The sequence below is a fragment of the Hemiselmis andersenii genome, chromosome 3, assembly GCF_000018645.1.
Source record: "Hemiselmis andersenii chromosome 3, complete sequence; nucleomorph".
In the NCBI taxonomy this organism is placed as follows: domain Eukaryota; class Cryptophyceae; order Cryptomonadales; family Hemiselmidaceae; genus Hemiselmis; species Hemiselmis andersenii.
Genome location: NC_009979.1, coordinates 132733 through 159137, shown reverse-complemented (window position 1 = coordinate 159137; position 26405 = coordinate 132733). Strand labels below are relative to the sequence as shown.

Genomic DNA, 26405 nt, shown 5'->3' with positions numbered 1-26405 from the left:
TCTAACGTTTTAATTTTCCCCAAAAATCATTATTTTTTTGGGTTTTATTTCCTTTTTCAACTAAATTTGATCCTTGAGTTTGGTAGAAAGAATTTAAATCGATTGCACTTGTGGAAACAGCGGGAATTAAATTTTCGCCAGGCTGAGAAAACCCAGTTGCTACAACGGTAATCGAAATTTCATTTTCCATATTTTCATCTACTAAAGCACCAAAGATTATATTTGCATTTGGGTCAACTGCTTCGTAAATAACCTCTGCAGCAGAATTAATTTCATGAAGAGTCATATCATGACCACCAGTTATATTAAACACGATTCCTTTTGCCTTTTCAATAGGAAAATCTAATAAAGGAGAACTTATAGCAGCTACAGCTGCATCTTGAGCCCTGGTTTTTCCTGATCCAGTTCCAATTCCCATCAAAGCACTTCCGGCATCTGCCATTACTGACCGAACATCAGCGAAATCAACATTTATTAATCCTGGTCTAACAATTATTTCAGAAATTCCAACAACTCCTTGTCGAAGAATATCATCAGCAACAGAAAAGGCATCTTGAAGAGGAGTATTATCTGGAACAATTTGTAAAAGTTTGTCGTTTGAAACGACTATTAAAGTATCAACTCTTTCCCGAAGGTTTGTAATTGCATCAGTGGCTTGCTGCATTCTTCTTCGACCTTCAAAGCCAAAAGGTTTAGTAACAACTCCTACAGTTAGGCAACCCATTTCCTTTGCTACTTCAGCGACAACAGGAGCGGCCCCTGATCCGGTTCCACCACCCATTCCAGCCGTAACAAAAACTAAATCACCTGCGGAAACAGCTTCACCGATTAAATCCCTACTTTCTTCGGCTGCTTTTCTTCCAATTTCTGGATTTCCTCCTGCACCTAATCCTCTGGTTAATTTAGCTCCAATATTACAAGTATTGGGCGCAAGGGATCGGGACAAAGCTTGTGCATCAGTGTTGATTGACCAAAATTCTACTCCTTCAACGCATCCAACCATTCTGTTTACAGCATTTCCACCACCACCTCCAACACCAATTACTTTAATAAGACAAGGAGATGCTCCATTTTCATTAGAAGAAAAATTTTGGCCTTTTAGTGAAATTAAAAAAGATTTTTTGTTATTTTTTTTTTTTGATTTTTTAAAAGCAATATTTTCTTTTTTGGATGTTATAGAAAACCTAGCCAATTTACATAGAACATTCATAGCATTCGGAATTACAAAGGCTGTCATTTTTTTATTATTTCTAAAAAAAAATGAGACTTTGGTTAATAAAATAAAAGTTCGTATAAAAAAAGCATATTTGATTATAAAAATCCTGTTTGATTTTATTTTACAAATTTTTTTAATTTACAGTTTATTTTAAAAATAATAATGGCCCATGGAATAAAAAAGCATCTAAAAAGATTAAGAGCTCCTAAAAGATGGAAACTAACCAAGCTTGGAGGAATTTGGGCACCAAATCCTAAAAGCGGTCCCCACAAGAAATTCGAATCGTTTCCTTTAATTCTTATTTTACGAAACAGACTTAAATATGCTTTAAATAATCAAGAAGCAGTTCAAATTCTTCAACAACGTTCAATAAAAGTAGATAAAAAAATACGAACCGAAAAAAATTATCCTGCTGGATTAATGGATATAATATCTATTGAAAAAACAGAAGAAAATTTCAGATTATTAGTCGATACATTTGGAAGATTTATATTACATAGAATTGAAGAAAAAGAAAGTATGTTTAAATTGTGTAAAGTGACTAAATCAACAAAAGGTCAAAGAGGAATTCCATATATAGTTACCCATGATGGTCGAACAATTCGTTTTCCGGATCCGTTTATAAAAACAAATGATACAATTTTATTCGATCTTTCAGAAAAAAAAATTATTGATTTTATAAAATTCGAAGTAGGGAGTCTGTGTATCATAACAGGAGGTCCTAATGTAGGTCGAATAGGAATTGTTCTTCAACAAGGTAAAAATTTTCTTGAAGAAGAGATGATAAAACTAAAAGATGCCAAAGGGAGTGAATTTTCTACAAAATTTTCCTTCATATTTGTGATTGGTAAGGGGAAAAAATCCTTCATTTCATTACCGAAAGGGAAAGGGATTCGTGAAATACAATTTGATTAAAAAAACTTTAAAACCTAAATTTAATAAGAACAATTTGTTCTCCTCTAATAAAAATTAAGTTTTTTTGTTTTTTTTTAGTAATAATCGGGTGATTTTTTTTTAAAATGGTTTCGCTTTTTAAAATTAAATTAAAATAGGAATCATATGCAAAAATTCTTCCTTTTAATTTCTTGCCGATTTTAGTAATAACAATTATTTTTTTATCCCAAAATTTAGCCAACTGGAAAAAAAAAGAAGCTTTTTTTTTTCGACAATTTAGCATTTTTAGTTTTTAAAATTGAAATTAAAAAGATTTTTAAATTTTTAATAAATAATCATATTTTTATTTTTTAAAAATATGGAAAAAATTAAATCAAATCGCTTAGTCCTTTTTTTTAAAAATCGATTTTCTGAATTTTTTAAAAAAGCAAATCTTTTTGGAAAAATATTTAAATCTAGCAGCGATGTTTTTAGAGTTCCTGTTTCAATCGATAAACTTTGGAATTTTGATCCTTTTTTAGCCAAAAATCTTTTAGAAAATCCAGTTTTTTGTTTTCCCATTATGACCAATTCTTTGAACTTTGCTTTCAAAAATTTTAATTCAAAAAAAAATGAAAAAAAAATGATTTTAATTCCTGATTTAAAAGGTCCTTTTGGAAAACGGACTTGTCTAATACGTTCTTTAAGAGCTCATTTTTTAGGAGAAATTGTTTGTATTAGGGGCATTGTTGTAAAAAGGGGTGAGAGAAAAATAAAAATAAAACGGTCCGTTCATTATTCGAATAAATCTGCAAAATTTTTTGTCAAAGAAAATAATGAATTTGATGAAGATTTGACTTTTGATTTAATTGATGAAGGAGAAGGTAATATTCTTGACTTGGAATACGGACTTTCAAAATTTATTAATTGGCAAAGTATTCTTGTGGAGGATTTCCCCGATCAAAATTCTAGTTCCAAAAATCCAAAAACAATCATTGTTGTACTTGAAAACGATTTAGTAGATAGTTGTAAAATTGGAGATCAAATCGAACTATGTGGGATTTACAAACCTCTTTTACAACAAATTTCAAGTTTAAATTTTCATTTTTTTCCAACCATCATTTCGGCATTATCTTTAAAAAATAGGTTTAATTCGGAAGAAAAAATTTCCAATAATTTTGATATTTATATGATGAAAAATTTCTCAAGTTTAGCAAATAGTTTTGAAAAGCTTTCTTCTTTAGTTTCCCCTAAAATTTTTGGAAAAACTTTGATAAAAAAAGGGATAATTCTTTTTTTAGTAGCTGGAACTAATATTCAAAAAAAAATTAATTTTTGTTCTGACCAAATAAATATTTTACTTATTGGGCGAGATTCATTTGTAAAATCTCAATTTTTTTATTTTATACATAAAATTTTTCCAAATTTGGTCGTAGGGAAGGAAACGCTTTTTGAAGAAAATTTTTCAAAACAAATAAGCTACCCATTTGAAGAAAAAAGAAAATTAAAAAATGAATCTTCGCCTAATTTAGATAAAAAAATTCTCTGCATTGAAGACTTAGAACAAACTTCAGAAACACAAAAAAATTCAATAAAAGAAATAATGGAACAACAAACAGTCACGCTTCAGCAAAATAATCTTTCGTTTTCGTTAAATTCTCGATCAAATGTTTTTGCAACCGCAAATATTTCTGAAAATTTTTTTGATTCTTTAGAAAATTTAGAATTTCATCTAGAAACAACAAATTCTATATTGCACCGATTCGATCTTACCTTTTTTCTTTTTGATGATTTATCATTTGAAGAAGATAAAGAAATTGCAACTCTTTTTTTAGAAACACAAAAAAATTTACTTTTTAATAAACCTCCAAAAAACATTACTGATGATGATAATAGTAATTTTTCAGTAAAAAAAAAAAAAAAAAAAAAAGAGAAAAATAAAATTAATTTAAAAAAAGAAAAACTTTCTTACCATTTTTTAAAAATATTTCTTAATTTTGTAAGAAATAACATTCGCCCTGAAATTTCAAATGAGGCCGATGATCTTTTTTTCTTTTTTTATAAAGAGATTAAACTTTTTAAATTTATTAATTTGACACCAAATATTAAAAAGTTTGAATCCTTTATAAAATTAGCCATTTCTTTAGCCAAATGTCAACTAAGGTCAGTTGTTCTTCGAAAAGATGTGAGAAAAATTGGAGATTTTTTTAAAGAATTAAGTGAAAATGAAAAAAAAATAAAAAAAACTTTTTTTCATAAAGAAAAAATGTTAAATTCAAAAAAAAAATACCCAAAACACACAAAAAATTTTGATTATTCAAAAAAGATTTTTAAAGACAAAGTTCATAAAAAAGTTTTTTGGGAAATTTGTTCTGAAAAAAATTTGGTTTTAAAATTTTTTTTTAAAGATGTAAAAAATATTTTTTTAAATTTTTTTCAAGCGAAAAAAATTTTAAAGTCTAGAAAAATTTGTTTCCTTTTTGAAAAAACAATTTCAATCTGGCTCAAAAAAAATTTTTGTTTTGTTTTCAAAAAAAAAATAATAAAAATCTAAAAAGTTTTTTTTTTTATTTTTTAAAATTTCTATTTAAGTTTTTTTAAATAAACAAAGAACTGCATAAATATTGTTAAAAGCTTGGTAAATATCCTTTCTTTCCTTTGCCCCAGTAAGAACTAATTTTCCACTGACAAAAATTAAGAGAACCACCTTAGGGGTAATCATTCGATAGATAAGTCCTGGAAATAACTCAGGTTCATAAGAACAAAATTGATTGTGTGCATGAGCTAAGCTTTCTAAGCGAATTGGAAATTTTACATCACAAGAGGCAACTATATTTTGAATTCTAAAATCTAAAAATTTTACATGTCCATATCCTAATCTTTGAATTATTCGGGCATATTTTTTGCACCCCAATTTAGCAGCTTCTTCAGATTTGGCCCCTGTTATAACCATTTTCCCTGAAGAAAAAATCAAGGCTGTAGTTTTTGGGTCCCGAATTCTCATTATAACGGCTGCAAATCTTCGCGGGTTGTATTCAGCATTCCTTGCTTTCAAAGCTATCCTTTTTAAATCAAGCTGAATTCCCAAACTCACTGTCGAAACTACATTCTGAACATCTGGAATTATTTCATTTCCTTTAACAAGTTTAAACGGCACTAGAGATCCAGGGAAACTGTCAAAATTGCGTTTATTATCTAAAAAGTTTTGACTAATTATATTTTCTTTTTGGACGGAAATCAATTGATTTTTTGGGATATCTTTTTTTATATCTTTTTCAAAATTAATTATCTTGCTTGAATTATCTTTCAGATTTGATTCAGACTGATCATGGGATTTTTCAGAAATTATATTTTTATTTCCATAATTTTTATGATCATTTCCATTTCTCATAAAAATTAATTAAAGATTCACAAAAAAAATGTAATACTTTTTTACTATTTTAAGAATTGAAAATAAATTGAAAAATTCATATTTATTTATTTAGAAACAAATCTTCTTTTTTCAAAAATAATTGCCAGCAAAGTTTTAATCGAAAAATGAAATTTGAAAGTTTGGCATTTTTTCGGATGTAATGGAGATTTTTCTTATACTAGAAATTCCTTTAGGTAAAAAGTCTATGATATTTCCAAATATTTGAGTTATATTATTTATTAATTTTCCAATACAATTTCTTCCAGGAAGTTTACAATTATACAAAAAATCTTTTGGAGTTTTTTTCCAAAAAAAAGAAAGAGATTTAAATAGACTATAGTGTAAATCTTTGCTGAAATTGCAGTATGTCAAAAAAGATTGATTTTTAAGGAAAAAATAATCCAGAAGTTTTTTGTTTTTTGTTTTCAATTTATTCTGGAAAATCAAAAAAGATTTTCGGAAATTAGAATTTTCGAAAAACGAATTTCGAAGCTTTTTTTCAAAATTAAATTGATCAATGGTTTTTCCAAAATTAAATTCTTTTTTTCTTAATTTTTTTTTTGTAATAAAAAAAATTTTTTTTGATTTTATCCGATGACCATAAGGAAAAGTTATTTTTTTCCAATTACTTCTATTTTCTGGGACATAGAATTTAAAAAAAAATTTTAAATTTAAATTTGATTCTTTTTTAATTAAATGCAAACAACTTTTTATTTTGTTTTTTAACATTCCCGAAATTTGACTTGAATTTCTTCGTGGTATGATTTCACAGAAGGACATTAAATACCCGCCGAGGGATTCGAACCCACGACAAACAGATTAAGAGTCTGTCGCTCTACCAACTGAGCTAGACAGGTTCAAATCAAAGGTAATTTTTTATTTAATTGCCATTTAATATTTTTTACTTTTTTGTTTTTTTTTTTTTTTCTGGTAGGAATAGGAGCATACCAAGGTTTTTTCCCTTCTATGAAGTCTTTTAATTGAGAAATAAAAAATTTAGTTTCGTCTTTTTTACCTCCTTTTTCTAAATTTATAGTGTTTATTGGAAAAAGACGATGAGTAGAGAAAAAACTTTTTTTTTTTGTCTTACTATGGATATATTTCCCAGTAATTCTCATTATTTTTTCAAAAATTGAAAAAATTTCGAAATTCTTTTTTGAAATTTTATCAAAATCTAAAAAACCTCGAATTAATTTAATCGAGTCATTTGCAAATAAATTGGGGATAATCCCTGGGGAATCGATAACGTAAAGGTTTTTATAAAGTTTAATAAATTGCCATACTCTGGTTTTTCCGGTTTTGGAACTGGTCGAAACTACTTTTTTTCCTTTTAAAGTATTTATCAAAGTAGATTTTCCCACATTTGGATAACCAATTACTCCGATTATAAAATTTTTTTTAAAAGGGTATTCGGATTTTTTTAATTGTCGAATTAAGTTATAAATCAAATTTTTTCCTGAAGATTTTTCCTTTCGTGAGTTGAAAGCGATAATCAGATTATCTTTACTAAAAATCTTTATCCATTTTAAAATTACCCATCTAGGAACTAAATCGCACTTATTTAAAACAAGAATTTTTTTTTTTTTAGAACTATAAATTTTTTTTTTTAAAAGGTTGCACCAACATCCAAGAGGATCCCTTGCATCTAATATAAAAAAAATAATATCACTAGAAGCTAAAACTTTAAACACCTCCACCCATATTCTTCGATTAATTTTTTTTGTTTCAGTTTTTAGCGAAAAATCGTTTTTAAAAAAGGTAAAAAAACTCATGATTAAAAAAATTTTTTTAAATTTTTTTTTTAAAAAAAGTTTATCACGTTATATTAGTTCAATATTAATAAAATTTATTTATTATGATGGTGAATGATCAAATAGAAGAGAAAAAAGTGAAGTATATTCAATTTAGTATTCTTTCGCCTCAAGAAATTCGAAATTATTCAGTTGCTTGCATCGAAAGTGATTTATCTTTTGAAAATAATTCTCCAAAAACCGGAGGACTTATGGATCCTCGTCTTGGTGCAGTAGATAAAGATATTTATTGCACCTCAGATATGAATTCTTTTGTAGATTGTCCAGGGTATTTTGGTCATTTAGAATTAGCAAAGCCAGTTTTTCATGAAAGTTTTATGAATCTTGTCCTTTTAATTCTTAGATGTATTGATCATTCTACTTCAAAATTGATTTTGAATAGTAAATCCCAAAAAGTAAAGAATATTTTGAAAGTTCGGAATCCAAAACAAAGATTATCAATACTTTCTAAACTTTGTTCTTCTTTAAATTCGAGCAAAACCGAAAAAAATGTTTCAAATGATGATTTTTTTGAAGAAAACTTAACTTTTCAACCCAAATACTCTAGAGATGGCTGGTGTATTATTGCCAAATTCGATAAATTCATTACTAGTGAACCAACTAGAATAATGTCAGCCGAACGAATCCACGAAATCTTTAAAAATATCGTGGATTTAGATTGTAAAAAAATTGGCTTGAATCCAAAACTTTGTCGACCAGACTGGATGATTTTAACCGTTTTACCTGTTCCTCCTCCTACTATTCGACCTTCTGTAATGTTTGATATGACTTCTCGGGCAGAAGATGATCTTACTTATAAATTAGGAGACATAATTAGAACAAACAAATCCTTATCCCAACTTTTAATTTCCTGTGCTCCCGCTCAGGTAATAAACGAACAATTTAATTTACTTCAATATCATATCGGAAGTTACATGAATAACAAAGTGCCAAATATTGCTAAATCGATTCAAAAAAGTGGAAGACCAATTAAATCTTTGGCTCAAAGACTCCAAGGAAAAGAAGGGCGAGTTCGAGGAAATTTGATGGGAAAACGAGTGGATTTTTCTGCAAGAACCGTGATAACTCCTGACCCAAATATTTTGTTAGATGAAATTGGAATTCCTTGGAGTATTGCATTGAATCTTACTTATCCTGAAATTGTAAGCGAATTCAATATGAAAAAAATGAAAAAAATTGTTCAAAATGGTCCCATACATCATCCTGGAGCAAAATATATTATTAGAAATGATGGTAGCAGAATCGATTTGCGATTTGTAAAAAATTTATCAGAAATTAAACTTGAAATTGGAAACCAAATCGAAAGACACTTACAAGACGGGGATTTAGTCTTGTTCAATCGACAGCCTTCTTTGCATAAAATGTCTATGATGGGACATATTGTGAAAATAATGCATTTTTCTACATTTAGGATGAATTTATCTGCAACAAGTCCTTATAATGCAGATTTTGATGGCGATGAAATGAATCTTCATCTGCCTCAAACTCTTGAAGGAAAATCAGAACTTTTAAATTTATTAATGCTGCCAAATTGTATTATTTCCCAACAAGGGAATAAACCAGTTATAGGAATTGTACAAGATTCCCTTTTAGGAAGTTTTCTCCTTTCACAAAGAAATATATTTTTAGATTATTCAAAATTTATGTTATTACTTATGCAGCTCCAAGAATGGGATGGTTCGATCCCTATTCCTAGTATTATAAAACCTCAAACTCTTTGGACAGGAAAACAAGTTTTTTCATTATTCCTTCCAAAAATTAATTTTCTTAGAAAATGTTTGAGTCATTCCGAAAATGAAAAAACTAATATTTCTCCCAAAGACACTAGAGTAATGATTTTGGGAGGACAACTTATTTCAGGAATGATTGATAAAAGATCAGTAGGAGCTTCAGGAGGAAGTATAATCCATATTTGTTGGAAAGAATTTGGACCCAAAAAAACTTCCAATTTTATTTCCCAATTTCAAACCATTGTAAATTCTTGGTTACTTTTTGAAGGATTCTCAGTGGGTATTGGAGATACAATTGCAGATAAAAAAACTATGAATAACATCATAAAAACTATAAAAAGTGCTAAAATAGAAGCTAGACAAGTTACACTATTAAATATTAACAAAAGTGAGGAAAATTTTTTGGGAAAAATTTTAAAAGACGATTTTGAAAATCATATAAATAAGATTTTAAATAGTGCAAGAGATAAAGCAGGATCAAATGCCCAAAAATCTTTATCAAACGCTAATAATATTAAACGTATGGTTGATTGTGGTTCAAAAGGAAGTTTTATAAATATTTCCCAAATAATAGCCTGTGTGGGCCAGCAAAATGTTGAAGGAAAAAGAATACCTATGGGATTTAATAAAAGATCTCTTCCTCATTTTTCAAAAGATAATTACGGGCCAGAAACTCGAGGTTTTGTTCAAAATTCATATATATCAGGTCTTCGTCCCGATGAATTTTTTTTTCATTCGATGGGGGGGCGAGAAGGCCTAATTGATACAGCCATAAAAACTTCCGAAACAGGATACATTCAAAGAAGACTTAGTAAAGCAATGGAAAATGTTATGGTAGAATATGATTTTACTGTTCGGAATTGCGAAGGAAATATTATTGAATTTTTTTATGGAGAAGATGGAATGGATGCTTTGAATTTAGAAAACCAAAATTTTGATTCTACAAAACTTTCCGATAGAGAACTAGAAATTGTTTTCCGATTTAATATTAATTCCCCGTTAATAGGAATGGCTTACGATGGAAAAGAAGTGTCAGAATTAAAAATTTTTAAGGACAAAAATACAAAAAAAAAAATAGTAGAAGAGTTTTTGCAAATAAAAAAAGATCGCGAAATTTTAAGACAAATGATAATTAACAACTATGAATTGACGATTCCTCTTCCGGTTAATATAGACAGAATAATAAAAAATGCCGAAAAGCTTTTTCCCCAAGAAAAAAATTGTCGAATTTCTCCGATAGAAATAATTGATGGATTAAAAAAACTGGAAAATTATTGTTTTGATTCTTTAGGGCCAAAAAAAAATGAAGAATGTTCTGGCTTTTGTAATTGCTGTAAATGCGAAAGCAGATTAAACGCTACCCTCCTTTTTCGAATTTTTCTACGTTCTAAATTAGCGTCAAAAATAATATTTTTCAAATACAAATTTTCGAAAGTTGCTTTTTTATGGGTTTTAAATGAAATATGTACCCAGTATAGAAAATCTATTGCTAGTCCGGGAGAAATGGTAGGAACCATTTCTGCCCAATCAATTGGGCAGCCTGCAACACAAATGACATTAAACACCTTTCATTATGCCGGAGTTTCAGCAAAAAACGTAACATTAGGAGTTCCTAGATTAAAAGAAATCATAAATGTTTTGCAAACTGTTAAAACTCCCTCTTTGACAATTTATTTCCGAAAGGAATTCTCTTCTTCATTATCAAAAATTAAACAATTCCAACAAACACTTGAATTTATTACCTTAAAATCGATGATAAAAAAAAAGACCGTTTTTTACGATCCAGACCCTTATAAAACTATTCTAAAAAACGATCAAATTATTCTGGAAAATTATTTTGAAATTCCAGATTGGGCATCTGAAATTTCTTGTATAGGAACTTGGACCACAAAGATTGGTTTAGAAAAGGACGAATTTATTGATAAAAAACTTTCGACTATTCAGATTGTTGAAAAGATGAAAAAAAAAATTAAGCCTCTCCCATTGTTTATCGTAAATTCTGATGAAAATTCCCAAAACCTTTTTTTTCGTTTAAAACTGATATGGCCTAATATTGATTGGACGAAAAACTCAAAAAAAACAGTGAAAAACCCAAATTTTAATTTCTTTAATTTCGAAAGAAAATATTTGAACAGAACTACTTATTTTTTATCAAATATTAATTTAAAATCTTATGGAACTTCCAAAATAAAGAAAGCCTTTATTAGGAAATCTAGTCAGATAATTTTTGAATCAATCAGCGGGTCAATTAAAAACAATGAAGAATATGTTTTAGATACAGAAGGAGTTGATTTAAGATATATATTGAATTATAGTGGAATCGACTACACAAGATGTTCCTCCAATGACATATTAGAAATTTATAAAATTTTAGGAATTGAAGCAGTGAGAAAAATTTTAATACAAGAATTACGAAATTTAATATCTTTCGATGGAAGTTACGTAAATTCGAGACATCTTTCGCTCCTAGTTGATGTGATGACTCATAAAGGAAAATTAATGAGCATAACTCGGCATGGAATTAATAGAACTGACATAGGTCCGATAGCAAAATGCTCTTTTGAAGAAACTATTGAAGTTTTATATCAAGCCGCTGCGTTTGGAGTTTGTGATAATTTAAAAGGGGTTTCAGGAAGTATTCTCGTAGGCCAAGTTTCATCTTTGGGAACTGGAAAAATTGACCTTTTTTTATGTGAAAAAAAATTTTAAAAAAAAAACAAACTCTTAAATTAAAAAGGTGTTTCGGGATATTTTCTATTTTAATGAAAAAAGAAAAGCCTTCTGATTTAATGAATGTTTATAAACTTTTAAAAAAGGCAGGAATTAGTAATTTTGAAAATTCAATTCCTTCTTTATTTTTGGATTTAATTTATGAATTTATTTGGGATATTCTTTATAAGTCGAAAATTATTGCCAAACATTCAGGAAGGTCAGTTATTTCAAAAATTGATTTAGAAATTGCTTGTAAACTAGAGTTTCAAATTTTACAAGATAAGCCTCTTAATGATGAAAAATTATTTTTCTCTCGGAACATGTTAAATTCTTTGATTTTAAAAGAAAAAAATCAAATGACTTTTCCCCCGTCCTCCTTTTCTCCTACAGATTTTTTTACTGAAAATTTTAAGTTTAAGTTTTAAATATAAAAACTTTTTTCGAAACACTCTTAAATCTATAAAAAAATAAATTTTAAAAGTTTCTTTTTTTTTTGGTTAGATAAAAAAACAAGAAATAGTTTTTTTTTTATTAAATAAATCCAATCTTATTAGCGACATCCAGAGCATCGTAATCGGAGGTAAGTTTGACAAACGCTTTCTTTTTTCCATTTAAATCAATCAATGTATTAATTTTTTTAATTTTAACTTTATATAATTTTTTTACTGAGTTTTTTATTTGGTTTTTATTCGATTTAGGATTTACAATAAAAACTAAAGTGTTACCAGCTTGTATTTCTTTCAAAGCTGATTCTGTGGTTAATGGAAAATATATTGTTCGAAATTGTTCTTTTTTTTTTAAATTTACGTTTATTTTTTTTTCATATCTTGGATTTCTTTTTAATTTTAGTGTTTTTGGCCTGAAAAATTTCATCGAAGTTTTTAAAGTATTCTTTTTTAAATTAAGTTTGTTTTCAGAACTATGCATTAAAAATTTTAAAAAATACTAAAATAATCTTGAAACTTCCTGTTTAAGATGAATGTGTTTTTTTGTTTCCCAAATTTTTCTCCCTTTAAACTTAACCAAAATTTACCGAAAAAGGTCTTTTTTTTAAATTTTTTGAAAAATTCTAAAAGAAAAAAACTAACTTTTTGTTATTTAAATATAAACGCAACAAAAAAAAATCCCAAAATTTGTGTTGAGACCAAAAATGACCAATTTTTTTTTTGCCGTTTTCCAATTAAAAAAAATTTCAAAGAACAAGATGTTGAACATAAAACAATAGCAACTATAAAGCAAACAAAACTTCGAAAAATACTCCGAAATTTTAATCAGTTTGAAATATCAACTGAATTTCCTTCAATGAAAATTTCTTTTATTGTTTCAATAAAAAATATTCAAGAAATTTCTTTTTTGTTTCTTAAATTTTCAAAATTTTTCCCAAAAAATATTAATTCTCTAATACTTTCTAAATTTTTGCGAGAAGAAAATAAAACATTGATAGATGTTAAAGATTCCTTTTTTTTTTCGAAAAATTTAATTTATTCTTCGAATTTTTCAAATCCGGAAAATAAAATAAAGGCACATTCATCGGAATCTTTTTTTTGTTTTTTTAAAAACTTTAGCGATGATTTAATTTTTAACGAAACTTTTTCAATTTTAAGCGGTTATAAAAAATCCCACCCACAAATCATTTCGTTTAAGGAAAATTTTTTTTTTGAAAATATATTTTACCAAAAAACTTTTGTTAATTTTTCAAAATTTTTTATTTCTAGAAAATCCCTGTACAAAAAACCTATAGGAATTTTGTTCATGGGAAAACGATGGATAGAAAAAAAAGAAAAAAGATTTTTTTTGATTAGAAAAAATGAGTTAAATTCATTAATTTTCTTGGAGAGGGAAACCCAAAAAAAATTTTTAATTTTATGTTCTGAACTGAAGATTAAAAAGAAGAAAAATTTTTTTTTTCTTAAGATTAAAAACAATCTCATGAAAGAACATTTTGGAAAATTTCAAAACCACCCTTTTTTGGAATTCAAAATTGGTGGTGAATGGAACTTTTCAAAAATCGATTTTATGACTAATTTTTTAAAAGTTAATTTATCAAAAAAAAACCCAATAAAAAATTTAAAATTGGCCAATCAGGTTAAAGAAATAAAAACTGAAATGGATCTTATGGTGAATTATAGAGAGAGAAAAATTCGTTCTATTTTTTCTCTTGGAAAAAATAAAGTTATTAAAAATTGTAACATTCTATTTCTTTTTGAAAAAATTCCCAAATCTCAGTTTTTTAAAATTTCAATTGGATTGAATGAATCTTTTATGTTTAGAAAAAAAAAAATTTTTTTTTTTTTGCGAATTGAATCTTTAAAATTTTTTTCTTCCCCTTCAGATTTTCCTGCAGATTTAAAACAATTAACAAATAATTTTTATTATCAAAATTTTCCAATTTTTATCAATTTTGAATTTTTTAAAGAGAATGATTATCCCATTCTATTTATAGATCCTTTTTTAATAGATATTAGAAAAAAAAAAAGAAAGAAAAAAATTCTTCTTTTCAGTTTAAATCTCCTTTCAAAAACTCAAAAGATTAAAATAAATGACAAAATCTTATTAGATTTCATTTATTATTTGTCTTTAAGTCTATTTCAATTTGTTTTTCTTGATTTTAAAACCAAAAAAATTTTCAAAACTAAATCCAAGAAAGTTTTTAATTTATCTTTTTATATTTTTTGGTTTGATGAAAATTTTTTCCTTAAAAAAATTTATTCCAAAAATTTCTCCGAAAAAAAACTGATTAAAAATTTTTTAAATACACAAAAAATAAGTTTTTAATTTTTTTTTTAATTTGAACCATCCGTTGAACTTTTTCCAAAAAAAAAAAATTTAATGAAATGAAAATCTGTAATATTTTCGATGTTATCAAGTATTCTTATAAGTCTAAAAAAATGTCTTTATTGAACTTTAATGATTTTTTTGAGTTCAAAATTCAAAAAAGAAGTTTTTTCTTTCCCAATTTAAATTTTTATAAAAATTTGGACAACTGGAATTTTTTCTCTGTTTTTTATTATATCGACCATTCCGAAGAAAATAAATTTTGGTTTTTAATTAAACAAAATTTTTTTTACAATATAAAAAGCTTAGATTTTGAAAAAGGCGATCCCCTTGCAAATATCGATAGTTTTTCTTTTCATATTTTAAATATGAAAAATTTAGAGGAAAAATTTTTAGCTAATTCAAATTACATGAAATATCAACATGATATAAATAAAAAAATGCGAATAATTTTAGTCGACTGGTTAATTGATGTTCATTCCAAATTTAAACTAGCCTTAAAAACTCTCTATTTAACCATAAACATTTTTGATCGTTTTTTAAGTAAAAAAAACATAACCAGAACAAAACTACAACTTTTAGGAATAACATCGATGTTAATGGCTTCAAAATATGAAGAAATCTATGCTCCAGAAACAAAAGATTTTGTTTATATATCTGATAATGCTTACACCAAAGAAGATATTTTTAAAATGGAAACCTTTATTTGTTCTGTTTTAAAATTTGAATTTTCTTATCCTTCTTTTGTAGGGTTTCTTGTTTATTTTTTAAAAAAAATCAATGCAAAAAAAGACACTGTTTATTTAAGCATGTATATCAGTGAATTGACTATAATTGAACTTTCATTGTTGAAATATCCTCCAAGTGTTATTGCAATTTCCGCAATTGTTCTTGCTAGAAAATTTTTTTGGAAACTTAATGAAAGCATTTTTAATTTGAAGATTTTAATTCCAAAAATAAATTTTTTAGATAAAAAATTTATCCCTTCTGAATGTTATTCTTTGCTAAAAAGTTTATTAATTTTAAATCAAAATGAGAGAAAAAAAATTGGATCGATAAGAAAAAAATATAGTGTCGAAAAATTTGGGAAAATTTCTCATTCTAAATTCTCTATAATTCTCTCTAATGACTTTTGTTAAATGGTTTTTTTTCTATTCAAAACCCTAATTTTCCTAATATTTTTCATTTTATTAGTTTTTTTTAATTTAACAAAATTATCTAATTAAAATTATTTTATTTAAATGCTTTTAAAAGGCAATTATCCCAAAAACCTTCCTTTTTCAAAATTTTCTAAAAAAATTCTTTATGAAAAATTTCAAATAATTAAAAAATTGATTTCTGATAATCCGAAAAATTTTTATTTTTTAAAAATTACAGGATTGATAAACGAATATTTTGAAAATTATTTGGTCGCAATAAAAATTTATAGGATGTTGATGGAATATGAACTGTTTATAGAAAAAAACTCATGTAGATTAAATTACATTTTATTTTGGCATTCAATTATTAATAATCAATCGCAAAAATTTTCAAAAAATTTATTAAAAAGCAATAATGTTAACATGGAACCGTTTTTTTTTCATTTAAAATTTTCAACTCTATCAGGAAATTTTATTGACTTTTCTCCACTTTTTAAGAAAGTTTTCAATTTCCCCAAAATTTTAGAAAAAAAAAAATTCAAGTTAAAATTTTTAAACTTTTTTTATTTCCATTTGTTAAACTTAATATTTCGAACTTATTTTCGAAAAAAATCCCTTAAATATAAAATAGATATAAAAACAAAAAATTTTTCTAAACTTGACTTTCGAAATTTTTTTCTCCCCAAAATTTTATTCTTAACTTTTAATAATTTAATTCAAAGTAAAAAGATTTTTTTAAAAAACAGGAAAATTTTAAATTTATTTAAAAAAGATTCTAAATTTGAAGAAAGGAAAATTCCTTTAATTTTTGAATATTTTAAAAGAAGAATCTCCACAAGTAGAAAATTTCATCTTTTTTCCAAGAAAAAAACATTATTACACTTATTCGTAACTCACCTGAAATGGTTTTCTTCCACTGTAATTTTTTTTTCGATAAAAAAATCCAATATTCATAATTTCTTTCTTTCACTTTTTTGTTTAAAAAATTTTAAAAAAATTTTTGAAAGCTACAATTCAATTTATCGGAATTTTCACCAAAAAATTAATTTTCTGTTAAAAATTTCAAAAATACAATTAAATAACTCTTTGATTTCAAATTTTTTATCCTTACAAAAATATATTTTTAATAAAAACCCAGGAAATTTTGAATTTCTAAACATATTGTCATTGATTAAAAAAAGAAATTCGATAAAAAAAAAAGCTTTTAAAATTTTTATAAAAGGCTTAAAAATTTTTATTAAAAAAAAATTTATTAAAAAAAATCAAAATTTCCCTAAAAAAAATATTATTCACAATTTGTTTAAAAATGCTGAAATTTATTTTGAAAAAAAAAAAATTTTTGCTCTATCAAATTTAGTTCTTTCTCTTATGCTTTTAAAAAACCAAAAAATCTATAATTTTTTGAAAAAAGAAGATTATAAAAAAAAAAATTTGATAAATTTTTACAAAAATTTTTCGATTAAAAATTATTTTAATCAACTATATTTTTTTAAAAATTCTCAAGACCTTGGGGGGAAGAAAAATGCACTAAACAATGGTTCTTCTTCATTTAAAAAACTACAAAATTTGGTTTTTATATTTATTTTAAATAATAAATTTTTTAGAAAAGAAAGATCTTTAGATTTTTTAATCGGAAATAAGGTTTTTTTTGCACATATTCCTGAAAATTTAAAAATATGTTGTATCTTAATTGCCATTGGAAGAAAAAAATTTGAAAAAGCTTATAAGATTTCCAGAATTCAATGTCTTTTAAATCCTTTTTGTTATAAATCATGGTCACTCCTTACTAAACTGGAAAATCACAGGGGAATTTTGACTTCCAAAACTTTAAGATATTCCCTAAGAGTACTTCTTAAGTATCCAACCTCAATTCCTGCAATAATTTTTACGGGAAATCATTGTTCGGTATTTGGAAGTTTTGGATATTCTTTAGCAGAATTTTTCCAAGCCTATCGATGGAAAAAAGATTCCCCATTTTTGAATTTTTCTATTTTTCTACAATATCTGAATGGTTCATTGAGTAGAAAAATAACAAACTTTCAATTTGCCATTTTTTTAAGCCTAAGTTTTTTTTCAGAATATAGAAAACTTCGCCACTTTTTAACCCAGAATAAATTTCAGAGGAATATTTTTGGTTTGGAAATTGAAATGGAAATTTTATATAACGCTTCTCGACTCTATTTATTTTTAGGAATTGGTTTTTTGGCATTGAAAACTTTTCAAAAAGCTTTGAAAAAACCTTTCGGTTATTTCACATTAACCAAAAAAAGGAGATTTAAAAAAATAAATTCCATTTATCTCTTAAAAAAAGAAATTCTTTTTAATATTTGTGTTTTATTCAGCAATTTTGGAAACGAGATGTTAATAGAAAAATTTTGTGATTTTTTATAAAATAAAATAAAAATTTATCGATTTGCCTTTGCAACTCGTTCTATTTCATCTTTTTTTTTTATCGCGTAAGAATTAGATGAACCTTTTGATGCATTGATAAGTTCATCAGCAAGGCACTCAGAGATGGTTTTTACATTTCGGAAAGCAGCTTCTCTTGCTCCAGTGGTAAGTAGATGAATGGCGACATTCACCCTCCGGAAAGGAGATACATCCACCGCTTGCCTTCTTTGGGTACCATTGGATCCAATTCGAGTGGAATCCTCGCGAGGTCCTGATTTTATTATACCATCGATTAAAACTTGAATTGGATTTTTTTCGGTTAAAAGATAAATAATTTCGAAAGATTGTTTTAGAATTTTAATGGCTTTTATCTTTTTTCCATTGTTTCGACCTCGCATCATTAAAGCGCACGCAAGTCTTTCTACTACTGGACAAACTGATCTTTTAAATCTTTTTTTATTATATTTTCCTGCAGAATGTGGAACAAAATTTGAAAAATTTTCATTAACAGATAAATATGATAATAATGAAAAATCTTTGATTTCTAGATCCGAATAGGACCATTTATTAAACAATTTAAAATCAGACATTTTTTCTGGATGTAAAATAAAATTTTTTTTCATAATAAATTTAAAATTTATCAACGGATTTTTCCAATAGGACGAAAGAAAAATTTAAGAATTAAAAAAAAATTTTTTTAATTTATAACAAACTTTTTTAAAAATATAAAAAAAAAAAAATTCAATTATTCAAATTTTTGGGTTTTTTTATTTCCTTTAAAAATAATTTTTTATTTCTTCATTAGAAAAAATCAAAAATTTTTTTCCTTTTCTTTCAATAAATCCCATTTCTAACCTTATTTCGTCAAAATCTTTTTTTAAAATCGATCTTAGAGCTTTTTTGGCTAAATTTTTAGTTTCCTTTGATGTCATTTTTTTTCTATATCCTTCTTTTATTGTAAAAATTGCTTCTTTTTGTGCCCCTCCTAACGCGCATATATTTTCAGAATTGTATTCTCCTGATGGGTCAACTGAAAAAAGATTAATTCCCGATGAATCGAAACCAATAACCAAAAAAGCAATTCCAAAAGGTCTACTTGTAACAAAATCTTGGTTTTCCCCATATGAAGAAAAAGAAATCAAATCTCTAATTTTTCTAACACAATTTTCAGTGCTAGGCAATGAGTTAAAAATAAAATATTGGTTTTCTAGATAAACAAATGTCTTTTCAATTAAAAATCTTGCATCTGAAGTCAATCCTGAAATTCCACAACCCAAAAAACTGTTCAGCGCAATAAGCTTAGATACGTCATTGTTTTCAGTCAAGTTTGATTCTTTGGATTTTTCAGTCAAAATCAGTGCCCCTGAATTGTTTTTTATTCCTATAGTGTTAGATCCAAATTTGACTGCGTCTAAAGCATACTCGATTTGGTATAATCTTCCTTCAGGAGAAAAATTCAAAAGCCGGGGAGTGATGTTTTTACCCATATTTTATTAAAATTTGTCAAGCAACCTCGTAATAATTATACTAAAAAAAAAAAGAAAAAATAGAAAAAATAATTAAATATTAGTTAATTCTTTTTCATTTTTACTAAAAATTTTCTTCTTCTTTAAAATTTCCAGTTTCTTTAATTTTTTTAAAAATTCTATAAAAAATTTTCATTTTTATTGAAAGATAAAGACTCATTCAAACGCTCCCAAAAAAAATTAAATTCTGTTTCCTGAAATTAAAAATGGTTGAAGTTTTTTCTGAAATTTTTAAATTTTTTTTTTAAATCTAAAAACAATCTTTTGTTAAAAACAAATTTGTTTTAATTTTAGAACAGATAAATTATTTAAATTTTTCTAACTTTTCCTTTCTTTCGATTTGAAAACCCTTTCTGTAAGAAAAACATAAAAAAAGATTTTTTTATTAATATAATCCTAAATTCTTGGAAATTTTTCAGAAATTAAAAATCCAAAATAAACAATGGTTGATTTTATTAGGGAGGAGAATTAATAAAATTTTTTAAAAAAACCATCAAATGATAATTACGCTTCTTAATTAGGTCCAACCATAAAATAATTATCTTTTCCTTGGAAATTTTGAAATTTTCTATTTCCTTTTTAAAAAAAATTCGTTTATTAAAAATTGTAGAAAAATTATAAAAAAATAAATTTTTTTTTTGTAAAATCAACTACCGAGGAATTTTGTTTTGGTATTCCCCGGATATCTATAAAAAAAAGAAAAAATTTTTCACAAAAAGTTCAAAAAAAATTTTTTGATTATAATAGTTAAATTTAACTTTTTTTTAAACATTCAAATTAATTCAAAGGTTTTATGGTTTATTATTTTGTTTAAATTAAATTTCTAATTAATTTAATTTTTTGGTTTAAAAAAATGAAAATGAAATTTTTTTTAAAAATTTTTTTTATATTTTATATTATTAATAGAGACAAAACCAATTGTGGCCATTAAATAAAAAATTATTAATTCCTAATAAGAAAAGGCTTTTTGACAAATAAAGATTTCTTAGAAAAATTTTTTCAATGCAAAATTTTCAATTATTGGGTGAAAAAATTTATAAAAAAAGTATACCATTACTTTTAAAAATCTAAAAAAATATATTTTAAAAAATAATTCGCGAAAAAAAAATTGGAAAAATAAATCCACTAGAAAAGTTCTAAAATAGCGGGATATTAGTTTCTCTAATAAAAAATCCCACTCCACAAATAAAGGTAAAATTTTTTCCAAACTTTTCAAGTTATACGTATAAATTACCCAAAATGCCCAATGAACAAAAAAATATGGTAGATAATAAATTAAAAAATTAATCAGCCAAATTATTCTTAAAAAAAAAATGTTATTTTTTGAAATAACATTTATTCTTTTTATTTTTTTAAAAAGAAACAAATATTGAAAGAATAAGAAAATAAAATTCATTTAATTAAAAAAAAAAAGCGTGATATTTTAAAGTATAGTTGAAAAAAAATCAAAAATTTGTAGGCAAATATTCTGCAAAAATGAAATCAAAAGAAATTTGTTTATCAGTCGAAAAAAAAATAAAAAAGAGACAAGATAAATCTTCGGAAATTGAAAAAATTACAAAAAAATTTATAAAATTTTTAAAGTTTTATCGATCAATTGATAATTTTAAATTATATTATCCAACCTTTTTGAAAAAAAAACTAAATGGTATTTTGACAAAAATAACCATTGACCTTTTTCACATCGCAGAGTTCGATCCTTATTTATATTTAAAAATTATTGATTTTCCTACCGAAATGCTAACGATTTTTGATTTCGCCTTAACTTCTATTTTTTTATCCAAAAATTTAACGAAAAAAATTGGTTTAAAAAAAAAAGTTAGAATTTCTTTTACAAATTCCATGAATAGTCAAGATATAACAATAGATTCAATTAGTCCCAAAAATTTAAATAAACTTTTAACATTAAAGGGTATTGTCGTAAAACACTCAACTCGTTTGCCTGTGATGACTTCTGCTTTTTTTCGATGTGAGATTTGTTCTTTCGAAACCTTTTCTTTCATCGAAAGGGGTAAATTGATAGAACCAGTATATTGTTACTGCTGTAAAAATTTTCATTCTTTTAAAAATATTTTAAATCGATCGAATTTTTCTGATAAACAATTTATTTCTCTTCAAGAAATTCGGTGCAAGGAAGAAAATGAACATTTTCCTTTGAATATTAATTTAGTTGCTTATGATGAAAATACAGATAAAGTAAGAATTGGACAAAGAATAGAAGTAACCGGAATATTGCGAATTTCAGAAAACCTTTTTCCGATTAATAATTCTCCCAATCGTTTTTTTAATTTTTATATTGATATTTTAGATTTAAAAATCCAAGAATCGCCTCAGCAAAAGAAAAGAAAAGAAAATTCCAAAAAATTAATCAAACCAGAAAAAAAAATTCATTCTAAAAACGATTTATCAGTGATGTTAAGTTCTCTTAGTCAAAATTTAAAAATTTACCAAGTTGTTTCTGACTCAATTTTGCCATCGCTTTTTGGATTTGAAACGGTTAAACAAGGGATAATTTTACAATTAATAAATGATATTTCTATCAAGTTTTCTTCAAAACAAAATTTTTCAACAAATTCTTTTAATATCCTTCTGATGGGAAAATTGAACGAAGAAAAATCCAAAATATTAAATTTCGTTCAAAAAATTATTAAAAAAGACGCAATCTTGGATGGAAAAGAAATTAAAGCAAACGAACATGATATCACTCTGCCTTTCGCATCCAAAAGAAAAAAAATCTTCGGAAATACAATTGAGAAATTTTTTCCTCAAATTGAAGGTATTTTGTGTGTAGAAGAATTTCAAAAAATTCCAAACGATTTATTGAATTTTTTACAAGAAACGATGGTAAATAGTCGTATTTCCATTGCAAAGGCAGGAATGGTATATACCATGAAATCAAAATTATCTATTTTAGGCTCAATGAATTTTGACGAAAATTTAAAAAACAATGAAAATGAAATTTTCAAGGATCACCTAATTTTAGAGAAAAATTTTTTTGGTTTTCATCTTTTTTATTGGCTAAAAGATCCTTTCCGGGCCTCCCTTGATAAAAAACTTGCTTGCAATGTTTTGAAATATTTTACTGAAAATTTTTTAAACAAAAAAAAAAAAGAAAAAATTTCTTCAGGTATTGGATTTAAAGACAAGAGCTTATTTTTTTTTTTAAACAATTTTTCAAAAAAGGATTTGCCATTTTTTCACAAAATTACCTTTAGAGAAGAAGCGAAGTGGCAAATAATAAATAAATATTTAAACACCTTAAAATTTAGTAAATTTTATTCAGAACATTTTTCTATTCAAAATATTTTGATTGAAATTTCCAAGGCAATTTCCTTATTAAGATTTTCAAATGTTATTGGAATATGTGATATTAGGTACGGAGTAGTTATTTTTTTGGAGGCCCTGAAATCTTTGGAAAATTTTTCTTCTTCTATTATAAGTTTATAACCTTTTGAATTTCAAAAGGATATCTAATCAATTAATCTTAAAAATTCCCGTTTTTTATCTATAAAAGAAAAAATCCATTTATTTATTTTTTGTTAAATCAAAAAAAACCTTCGAAACCAATTTTTTTTTTTTTAATAAAATTTTTTTTAAGTATATGATACGAGTTAAAAAAAATAAAAGAATCAAAGTAGAAAAAACATATAAAAAAAAAATTCTAATACAAAAAAATGGTTATTTTTTCATATTTTCTATTTCCGTATAAATGAATAAAATCAGTATCTACGGTCAAATATTACAATAAGATAAATCAATGTTCGCTTTTAGTTTTAATTCCAATTTTACTTTCGGATTTCCCAAAACTTTTGAAACCAACTCAAAAAACAGTTTTAATATATACAGAAAAAACCAAACTATCAAGCCACTTTCCATAAAATCAATGCAAACAGGTGCTCAAAATTATGATGGAGTCAGAATTGGACCTCCTCCTGATCTTCCATCCCTTCTTTTGCACAACCGCATTGTTTATTTAGGAATGCCTCTAGTTCCAGCCGTTACTGAATTAATAGTTGCTGAATTTCTTTATCTTCAATATGAAAACGCTGATAAACCTGTATTTATGTATTTAAACTCTACAGGGACAAGTAATCCCGATGGATCCTCTGCAGGATTTGAAACAGAAGCTTTTGCAATTGCTGATACCATGAATTACATTAAGCCCCCAGTTCACACTATTTGCGTAGGACAAGCTCTTGGAACTTGTGCAATGCTTCTTTCATCTGGCGAACCCGGACAACGAGCTGCTTTACCTAATTCAACTATTATGGTCCACCAACCTAGAACTCAAGCAAAAGGGCAAGCCTCCGATATTGCTATAAAAGCTAAGGAAGTTTTATATAACCGTAAACAATGTTTTGAAATTATAGCCAAAACTTCTGGGCAATCTTTACAAAAAGTTATGAAAGATGCAAGCAGGACTAAATATTTGACACCTGGTGAAGCTGTTGAATATGGAATAATTGATAAAATTCTTGAATCAAATAAAAGCCTTTTATCTAGTGATCCTTCTTTTTTAAAAGCTTTATAGTTAAAAAAAAAAGCTTCTAAGTAAATTAAAAAAAAAGTGTTTTTAATTATTCATTAAAATTTAATAAAATTTTTTAACTATTTTTAGTCAAATTATTTTTAAATTTTTTTTTTGAAAATAACCTAAAATATCATTCTGGCCGAAGGTTCAGCTTTACTTTCTTTTTTAACAAAAGCCAAACTTTCACTTGGAGGAACAAACCCAAAATTTAAGCGTTGGTTTATAGTTCCTTTTCCTTCTGTCATATAAAAAATAAGAGAAATCAAGTCTCCTTCTATTATTTCAGGTTCTCGTTCAAAATCAGGGTTTATACTCCTTATTTTATCCCATGTTATTTCTAAATCTTCTTTTGTAAAAAACATGGGAGAAATTTTTTCTTTACCTTTAATAATGCTAAGACCAGGAATAGAAAAAATGGGGATATTTGGAGGGGATTGTTGAGAGCCTCGGATTTTGGTTAAATTCAAAGCATGATCCAGCTGTTTTTCATCTGGAATAAGTTGGAATCGCATTTTTATATCTTGGCCATATTGATCTTTTATTCCACTAGAAGTTGCTCCGTGACTGATCATTTTTATTGCTTTATCAAGCCCCATAATAAAAATTCGAGGATTAGTAGCTTGATGAGATTTTTCAAGTTCTTTCCCAAACTCTAATGCTTCAATATGGGAAAAAAACATCAAGGCAACTTGTTCGCCGTGTTTGTTTTGGATCAAAAAAGGTTGCCCAAAACGATTTGTAACTGAAAAAACAGGAACGGTTTTTATTTTGGTCATAACTGGTTTACTGTAAAAAGTATGCGAATTAACGTTAAATTTATAAAAATTTTTGATTAAGCCTGAATTTTCAAGAAAAAAGTTACCAAAAAACATGGTTATTAAAAATGTAAAAAAAGAAGTTATTGAAAGATAATTTCTTGAATTTTTCTTAGATAAAGATAGAAAAATTTTTTTTTTCGAGTTTGAAATTAGTCTGAATTGTTTGGAATCTAAACCATTATTTGTTTTACATTTTTTAATTATATTTCGAGTCTTGAAATTTAAAATTTTTATCGGCACAAAATATAATCCGACAAATTGAAACATTTCTAATTTTTTTATATTATATTTTTTATTACCTTCTTTATTATTAAAAAATAAAATTTTTATATAAATTTTAAGCCTTAAAAATACATCTTAAAAAGGATATTTAAAAATCTAATTTTTTAATTTCGAAAATTTCTTCTGAAAAGTAGGAAATCTTTAAAAAGTGAATTAAAAAAAATAGTAGGAAAAAAAAAAGCAATTTTAAAAGAAAAAATTTCATAAAAGTTAAAAAAAAATCCAAAATCAAGCAAAGGCTTGAAATTTTTCAAAAATTTTTGAAAGCTTAGAAAAAAAAGATTATCTAAAAATATTTTATTACCTAAATTTTTGGGTTTAAAGTTAAATTTATTAAAAAACCACACTAAATTTCGGTCTAAATCTTTTTCCAAGTGCCAGTTTTCTAAAAATTTTTCTTCCGAAAAAAAATTAAAGAAAACTTTTTTCAAATCTTGGTCACAGAAAAACAATTTAAGATTTTTTTCTTTTCTAAAATATTTTGAAAAAGAAAAAAAATTTGTTTTTCCCTTATAGCTTTTTTTTTTTAGATTTTTTGGGTTGAAAGTATGAAATATTTCATATTTTTTAACAAATAAGCCAGAATTTTTCAGGGAAATGATTAGTTTTTTTTCTTTTTTTTTGGTTTTTTTCCAATGAAAATTGGATTCTGTAGGAAAATAAATTTCATTGCAAAAAAAATTTAAGGTTAATTCTGGAATAACTTTTTCAGGATGTCCATGTAGATATAATAAGGAAAGCTTTTTTTTTTCTAAAAATATTTTTAGATTTTTTACCCATAATAACAAAAATTTTTTCCTTTTTTCACTAAAAAAAAAAGTAACACGGCTATCAAAACATAATAATAAAATTGGGTCGATTTCTTTAGCAATCAAGTCTTTTAAAAAAGAGTTATTGAAAAAATCAAAATTGAAACGAAACCAAAAGATTTTTTTTTTTTTAAAATAAATAAAAAAGTTTTTTTTATCCATTGCTTTATTTTTAAAATTATTGAAAAAAGAATTTTTTTTGACATTTAATCTTTTTGAATAAGTTTTATTTCTCTCTCTCTTTTTTAAAGAAAAAATATTTTTAAAAAAAGGAGCTTCAGAAGAAGCTTTGAAAAAAATGGAAAATCTTTTTTTATCAAAAACCATTCGTGTTCTTAACAAGAAAATCCAGAAGCCTCAATTTTTTAGATTAAAAATGT

General features: G+C 25.5%; 20 protein-coding genes and 1 non-coding gene across 21 annotated transcripts; 9 read left to right on the top strand and 12 right to left on the bottom strand.

Moving 5' to 3' along the window:
* Nucleotide 1: 1 nt before the first annotated feature.
* On the bottom strand, nucleotides 2–1237 carry HAN_3g506 (ftsZ; the record flags this gene model as incomplete). The annotated part of the gene is made up of 1 exon (XM_001712580.1): nucleotides 2–1237. One exon carries the CDS (start codon nucleotides 1235–1237, stop codon nucleotides 2–4), a length of 1236 nt encoding a protein of 411 aa, XP_001712632.1.
* A 141-nt stretch (nucleotides 1238–1378) lies between these two features.
* HAN_3g505 (rps4) lies at nucleotides 1379–2131 on the top strand (the record flags this gene model as incomplete). The annotated part of the gene is made up of 1 exon (XM_001712579.1): nucleotides 1379–2131. One exon carries the CDS (start codon nucleotides 1379–1381, stop codon nucleotides 2129–2131), a length of 753 nt encoding a protein of 250 aa, XP_001712631.1.
* A 7-nt stretch (nucleotides 2132–2138) lies between these two features.
* Nucleotides 2139–2393, bottom strand: HAN_3g504 (snrpD2; the record flags this gene model as incomplete). The annotated part of the gene is made up of 1 exon (XM_001712578.1): nucleotides 2139–2393. One exon carries the CDS (start codon nucleotides 2391–2393, stop codon nucleotides 2139–2141), a length of 255 nt encoding a protein of 84 aa, XP_001712630.1.
* A 75-nt stretch (nucleotides 2394–2468) lies between these two features.
* HAN_3g503 (mcm3) lies at nucleotides 2469–4643 on the top strand (the record flags this gene model as incomplete). Its single annotated transcript, XM_001712577.1, has 1 exon — nucleotides 2469–4643. The coding sequence occupies one exon, from the start codon at nucleotides 2469–2471 to the stop codon at nucleotides 4641–4643; it is 2175 nt and encodes a 724-aa protein (XP_001712629.1).
* Nucleotides 4644–4676: 33 nt separating this feature from the next.
* HAN_3g502 (tfIID) lies at nucleotides 4677–5480 on the bottom strand (the record flags this gene model as incomplete). The annotated part of the gene is made up of 1 exon (XM_001712576.1): nucleotides 4677–5480. The coding sequence occupies one exon, from the start codon at nucleotides 5478–5480 to the stop codon at nucleotides 4677–4679; it is 804 nt and encodes a 267-aa protein (XP_001712628.1).
* Nucleotides 5481–5615: 135 nt separating this feature from the next.
* Nucleotides 5616–6281, bottom strand: HAN_3g501 (hypothetical protein; the record flags this gene model as incomplete). The annotated part of the gene is made up of 1 exon (XM_001712575.1): nucleotides 5616–6281. One exon carries the CDS (start codon nucleotides 6279–6281, stop codon nucleotides 5616–5618), a length of 666 nt encoding a protein of 221 aa, XP_001712627.1.
* A 4-nt stretch (nucleotides 6282–6285) lies between these two features.
* HAN_3g500 lies at nucleotides 6286–6358 on the bottom strand. Its single transcript has one exon. It is a non-coding gene; the product is annotated as a tRNA-Lys (tRNA).
* On the bottom strand, nucleotides 6359–7273 carry HAN_3g499 (gtp-bp; the record flags this gene model as incomplete). The annotated part of the gene is made up of 1 exon (XM_001712574.1): nucleotides 6359–7273. The coding sequence occupies one exon, from the start codon at nucleotides 7271–7273 to the stop codon at nucleotides 6359–6361; it is 915 nt and encodes a 304-aa protein (XP_001712626.1).
* An 83-nt stretch (nucleotides 7274–7356) lies between these two features.
* HAN_3g498 (rpb1) lies at nucleotides 7357–11751 on the top strand (the record flags this gene model as incomplete). Its single annotated transcript, XM_001712573.1, has 1 exon — nucleotides 7357–11751. The coding sequence occupies one exon, from the start codon at nucleotides 7357–7359 to the stop codon at nucleotides 11749–11751; it is 4395 nt and encodes a 1464-aa protein (XP_001712625.1).
* Nucleotides 11752–11804: 53 nt separating this feature from the next.
* HAN_3g497 (hypothetical protein) lies at nucleotides 11805–12179 on the top strand (the record flags this gene model as incomplete). The annotated part of the gene is made up of 1 exon (XM_001712572.1): nucleotides 11805–12179. One exon carries the CDS (start codon nucleotides 11805–11807, stop codon nucleotides 12177–12179), a length of 375 nt encoding a protein of 124 aa, XP_001712624.1.
* Nucleotides 12180–12285: 106 nt separating this feature from the next.
* On the bottom strand, nucleotides 12286–12681 carry HAN_3g496 (rpl23A; the record flags this gene model as incomplete). The annotated part of the gene is made up of 1 exon (XM_001712571.1): nucleotides 12286–12681. One exon carries the CDS (start codon nucleotides 12679–12681, stop codon nucleotides 12286–12288), a length of 396 nt encoding a protein of 131 aa, XP_001712623.1.
* A 48-nt stretch (nucleotides 12682–12729) lies between these two features.
* HAN_3g495 (hypothetical protein) lies at nucleotides 12730–14529 on the top strand (the record flags this gene model as incomplete). The annotated part of the gene is made up of 1 exon (XM_001712570.1): nucleotides 12730–14529. The coding sequence occupies one exon, from the start codon at nucleotides 12730–12732 to the stop codon at nucleotides 14527–14529; it is 1800 nt and encodes a 599-aa protein (XP_001712622.1).
* A 59-nt stretch (nucleotides 14530–14588) lies between these two features.
* On the top strand, nucleotides 14589–15668 carry HAN_3g494 (cycB; the record flags this gene model as incomplete). Its single annotated transcript, XM_001712569.1, has 1 exon — nucleotides 14589–15668. The coding sequence occupies one exon, from the start codon at nucleotides 14589–14591 to the stop codon at nucleotides 15666–15668; it is 1080 nt and encodes a 359-aa protein (XP_001712621.1).
* A 102-nt stretch (nucleotides 15669–15770) lies between these two features.
* Nucleotides 15771–18059, top strand: HAN_3g493 (tfIIIC; the record flags this gene model as incomplete). Its single annotated transcript, XM_001712568.1, has 1 exon — nucleotides 15771–18059. One exon carries the CDS (start codon nucleotides 15771–15773, stop codon nucleotides 18057–18059), a length of 2289 nt encoding a protein of 762 aa, XP_001712620.1.
* Nucleotides 18060–18073: 14 nt separating this feature from the next.
* On the bottom strand, nucleotides 18074–18682 carry HAN_3g492 (rps5; the record flags this gene model as incomplete). Its single annotated transcript, XM_001712567.1, has 1 exon — nucleotides 18074–18682. The coding sequence occupies one exon, from the start codon at nucleotides 18680–18682 to the stop codon at nucleotides 18074–18076; it is 609 nt and encodes a 202-aa protein (XP_001712619.1).
* Nucleotides 18683–18835: 153 nt separating this feature from the next.
* On the bottom strand, nucleotides 18836–19546 carry HAN_3g491 (prsA5; the record flags this gene model as incomplete). The annotated part of the gene is made up of 1 exon (XM_001712566.1): nucleotides 18836–19546. One exon carries the CDS (start codon nucleotides 19544–19546, stop codon nucleotides 18836–18838), a length of 711 nt encoding a protein of 236 aa, XP_001712618.1.
* A 1024-nt stretch (nucleotides 19547–20570) lies between these two features.
* Nucleotides 20571–20981, bottom strand: HAN_3g490 (hypothetical protein; the record flags this gene model as incomplete). The annotated part of the gene is made up of 1 exon (XM_001712565.1): nucleotides 20571–20981. The coding sequence occupies one exon, from the start codon at nucleotides 20979–20981 to the stop codon at nucleotides 20571–20573; it is 411 nt and encodes a 136-aa protein (XP_001712617.1).
* An 80-nt stretch (nucleotides 20982–21061) lies between these two features.
* Nucleotides 21062–23032, top strand: HAN_3g489 (mcm4; the record flags this gene model as incomplete). Its single annotated transcript, XM_001712564.1, has 1 exon — nucleotides 21062–23032. The coding sequence occupies one exon, from the start codon at nucleotides 21062–21064 to the stop codon at nucleotides 23030–23032; it is 1971 nt and encodes a 656-aa protein (XP_001712616.1).
* A 310-nt stretch (nucleotides 23033–23342) lies between these two features.
* On the top strand, nucleotides 23343–24116 carry HAN_3g488 (clpP1; the record flags this gene model as incomplete). The annotated part of the gene is made up of 1 exon (XM_001712563.1): nucleotides 23343–24116. One exon carries the CDS (start codon nucleotides 23343–23345, stop codon nucleotides 24114–24116), a length of 774 nt encoding a protein of 257 aa, XP_001712615.1.
* Nucleotides 24117–24238: 122 nt separating this feature from the next.
* Nucleotides 24239–25201, bottom strand: HAN_3g487 (tic22; the record flags this gene model as incomplete). Its single annotated transcript, XM_001712562.1, has 1 exon — nucleotides 24239–25201. One exon carries the CDS (start codon nucleotides 25199–25201, stop codon nucleotides 24239–24241), a length of 963 nt encoding a protein of 320 aa, XP_001712614.1.
* Nucleotides 25202–25320: 119 nt separating this feature from the next.
* Nucleotides 25321–26352, bottom strand: HAN_3g486 (hypothetical protein; the record flags this gene model as incomplete). The annotated part of the gene is made up of 1 exon (XM_001712561.1): nucleotides 25321–26352. The coding sequence occupies one exon, from the start codon at nucleotides 26350–26352 to the stop codon at nucleotides 25321–25323; it is 1032 nt and encodes a 343-aa protein (XP_001712613.1).
* Nucleotides 26353–26405: the final 53 nt, after the last annotated feature.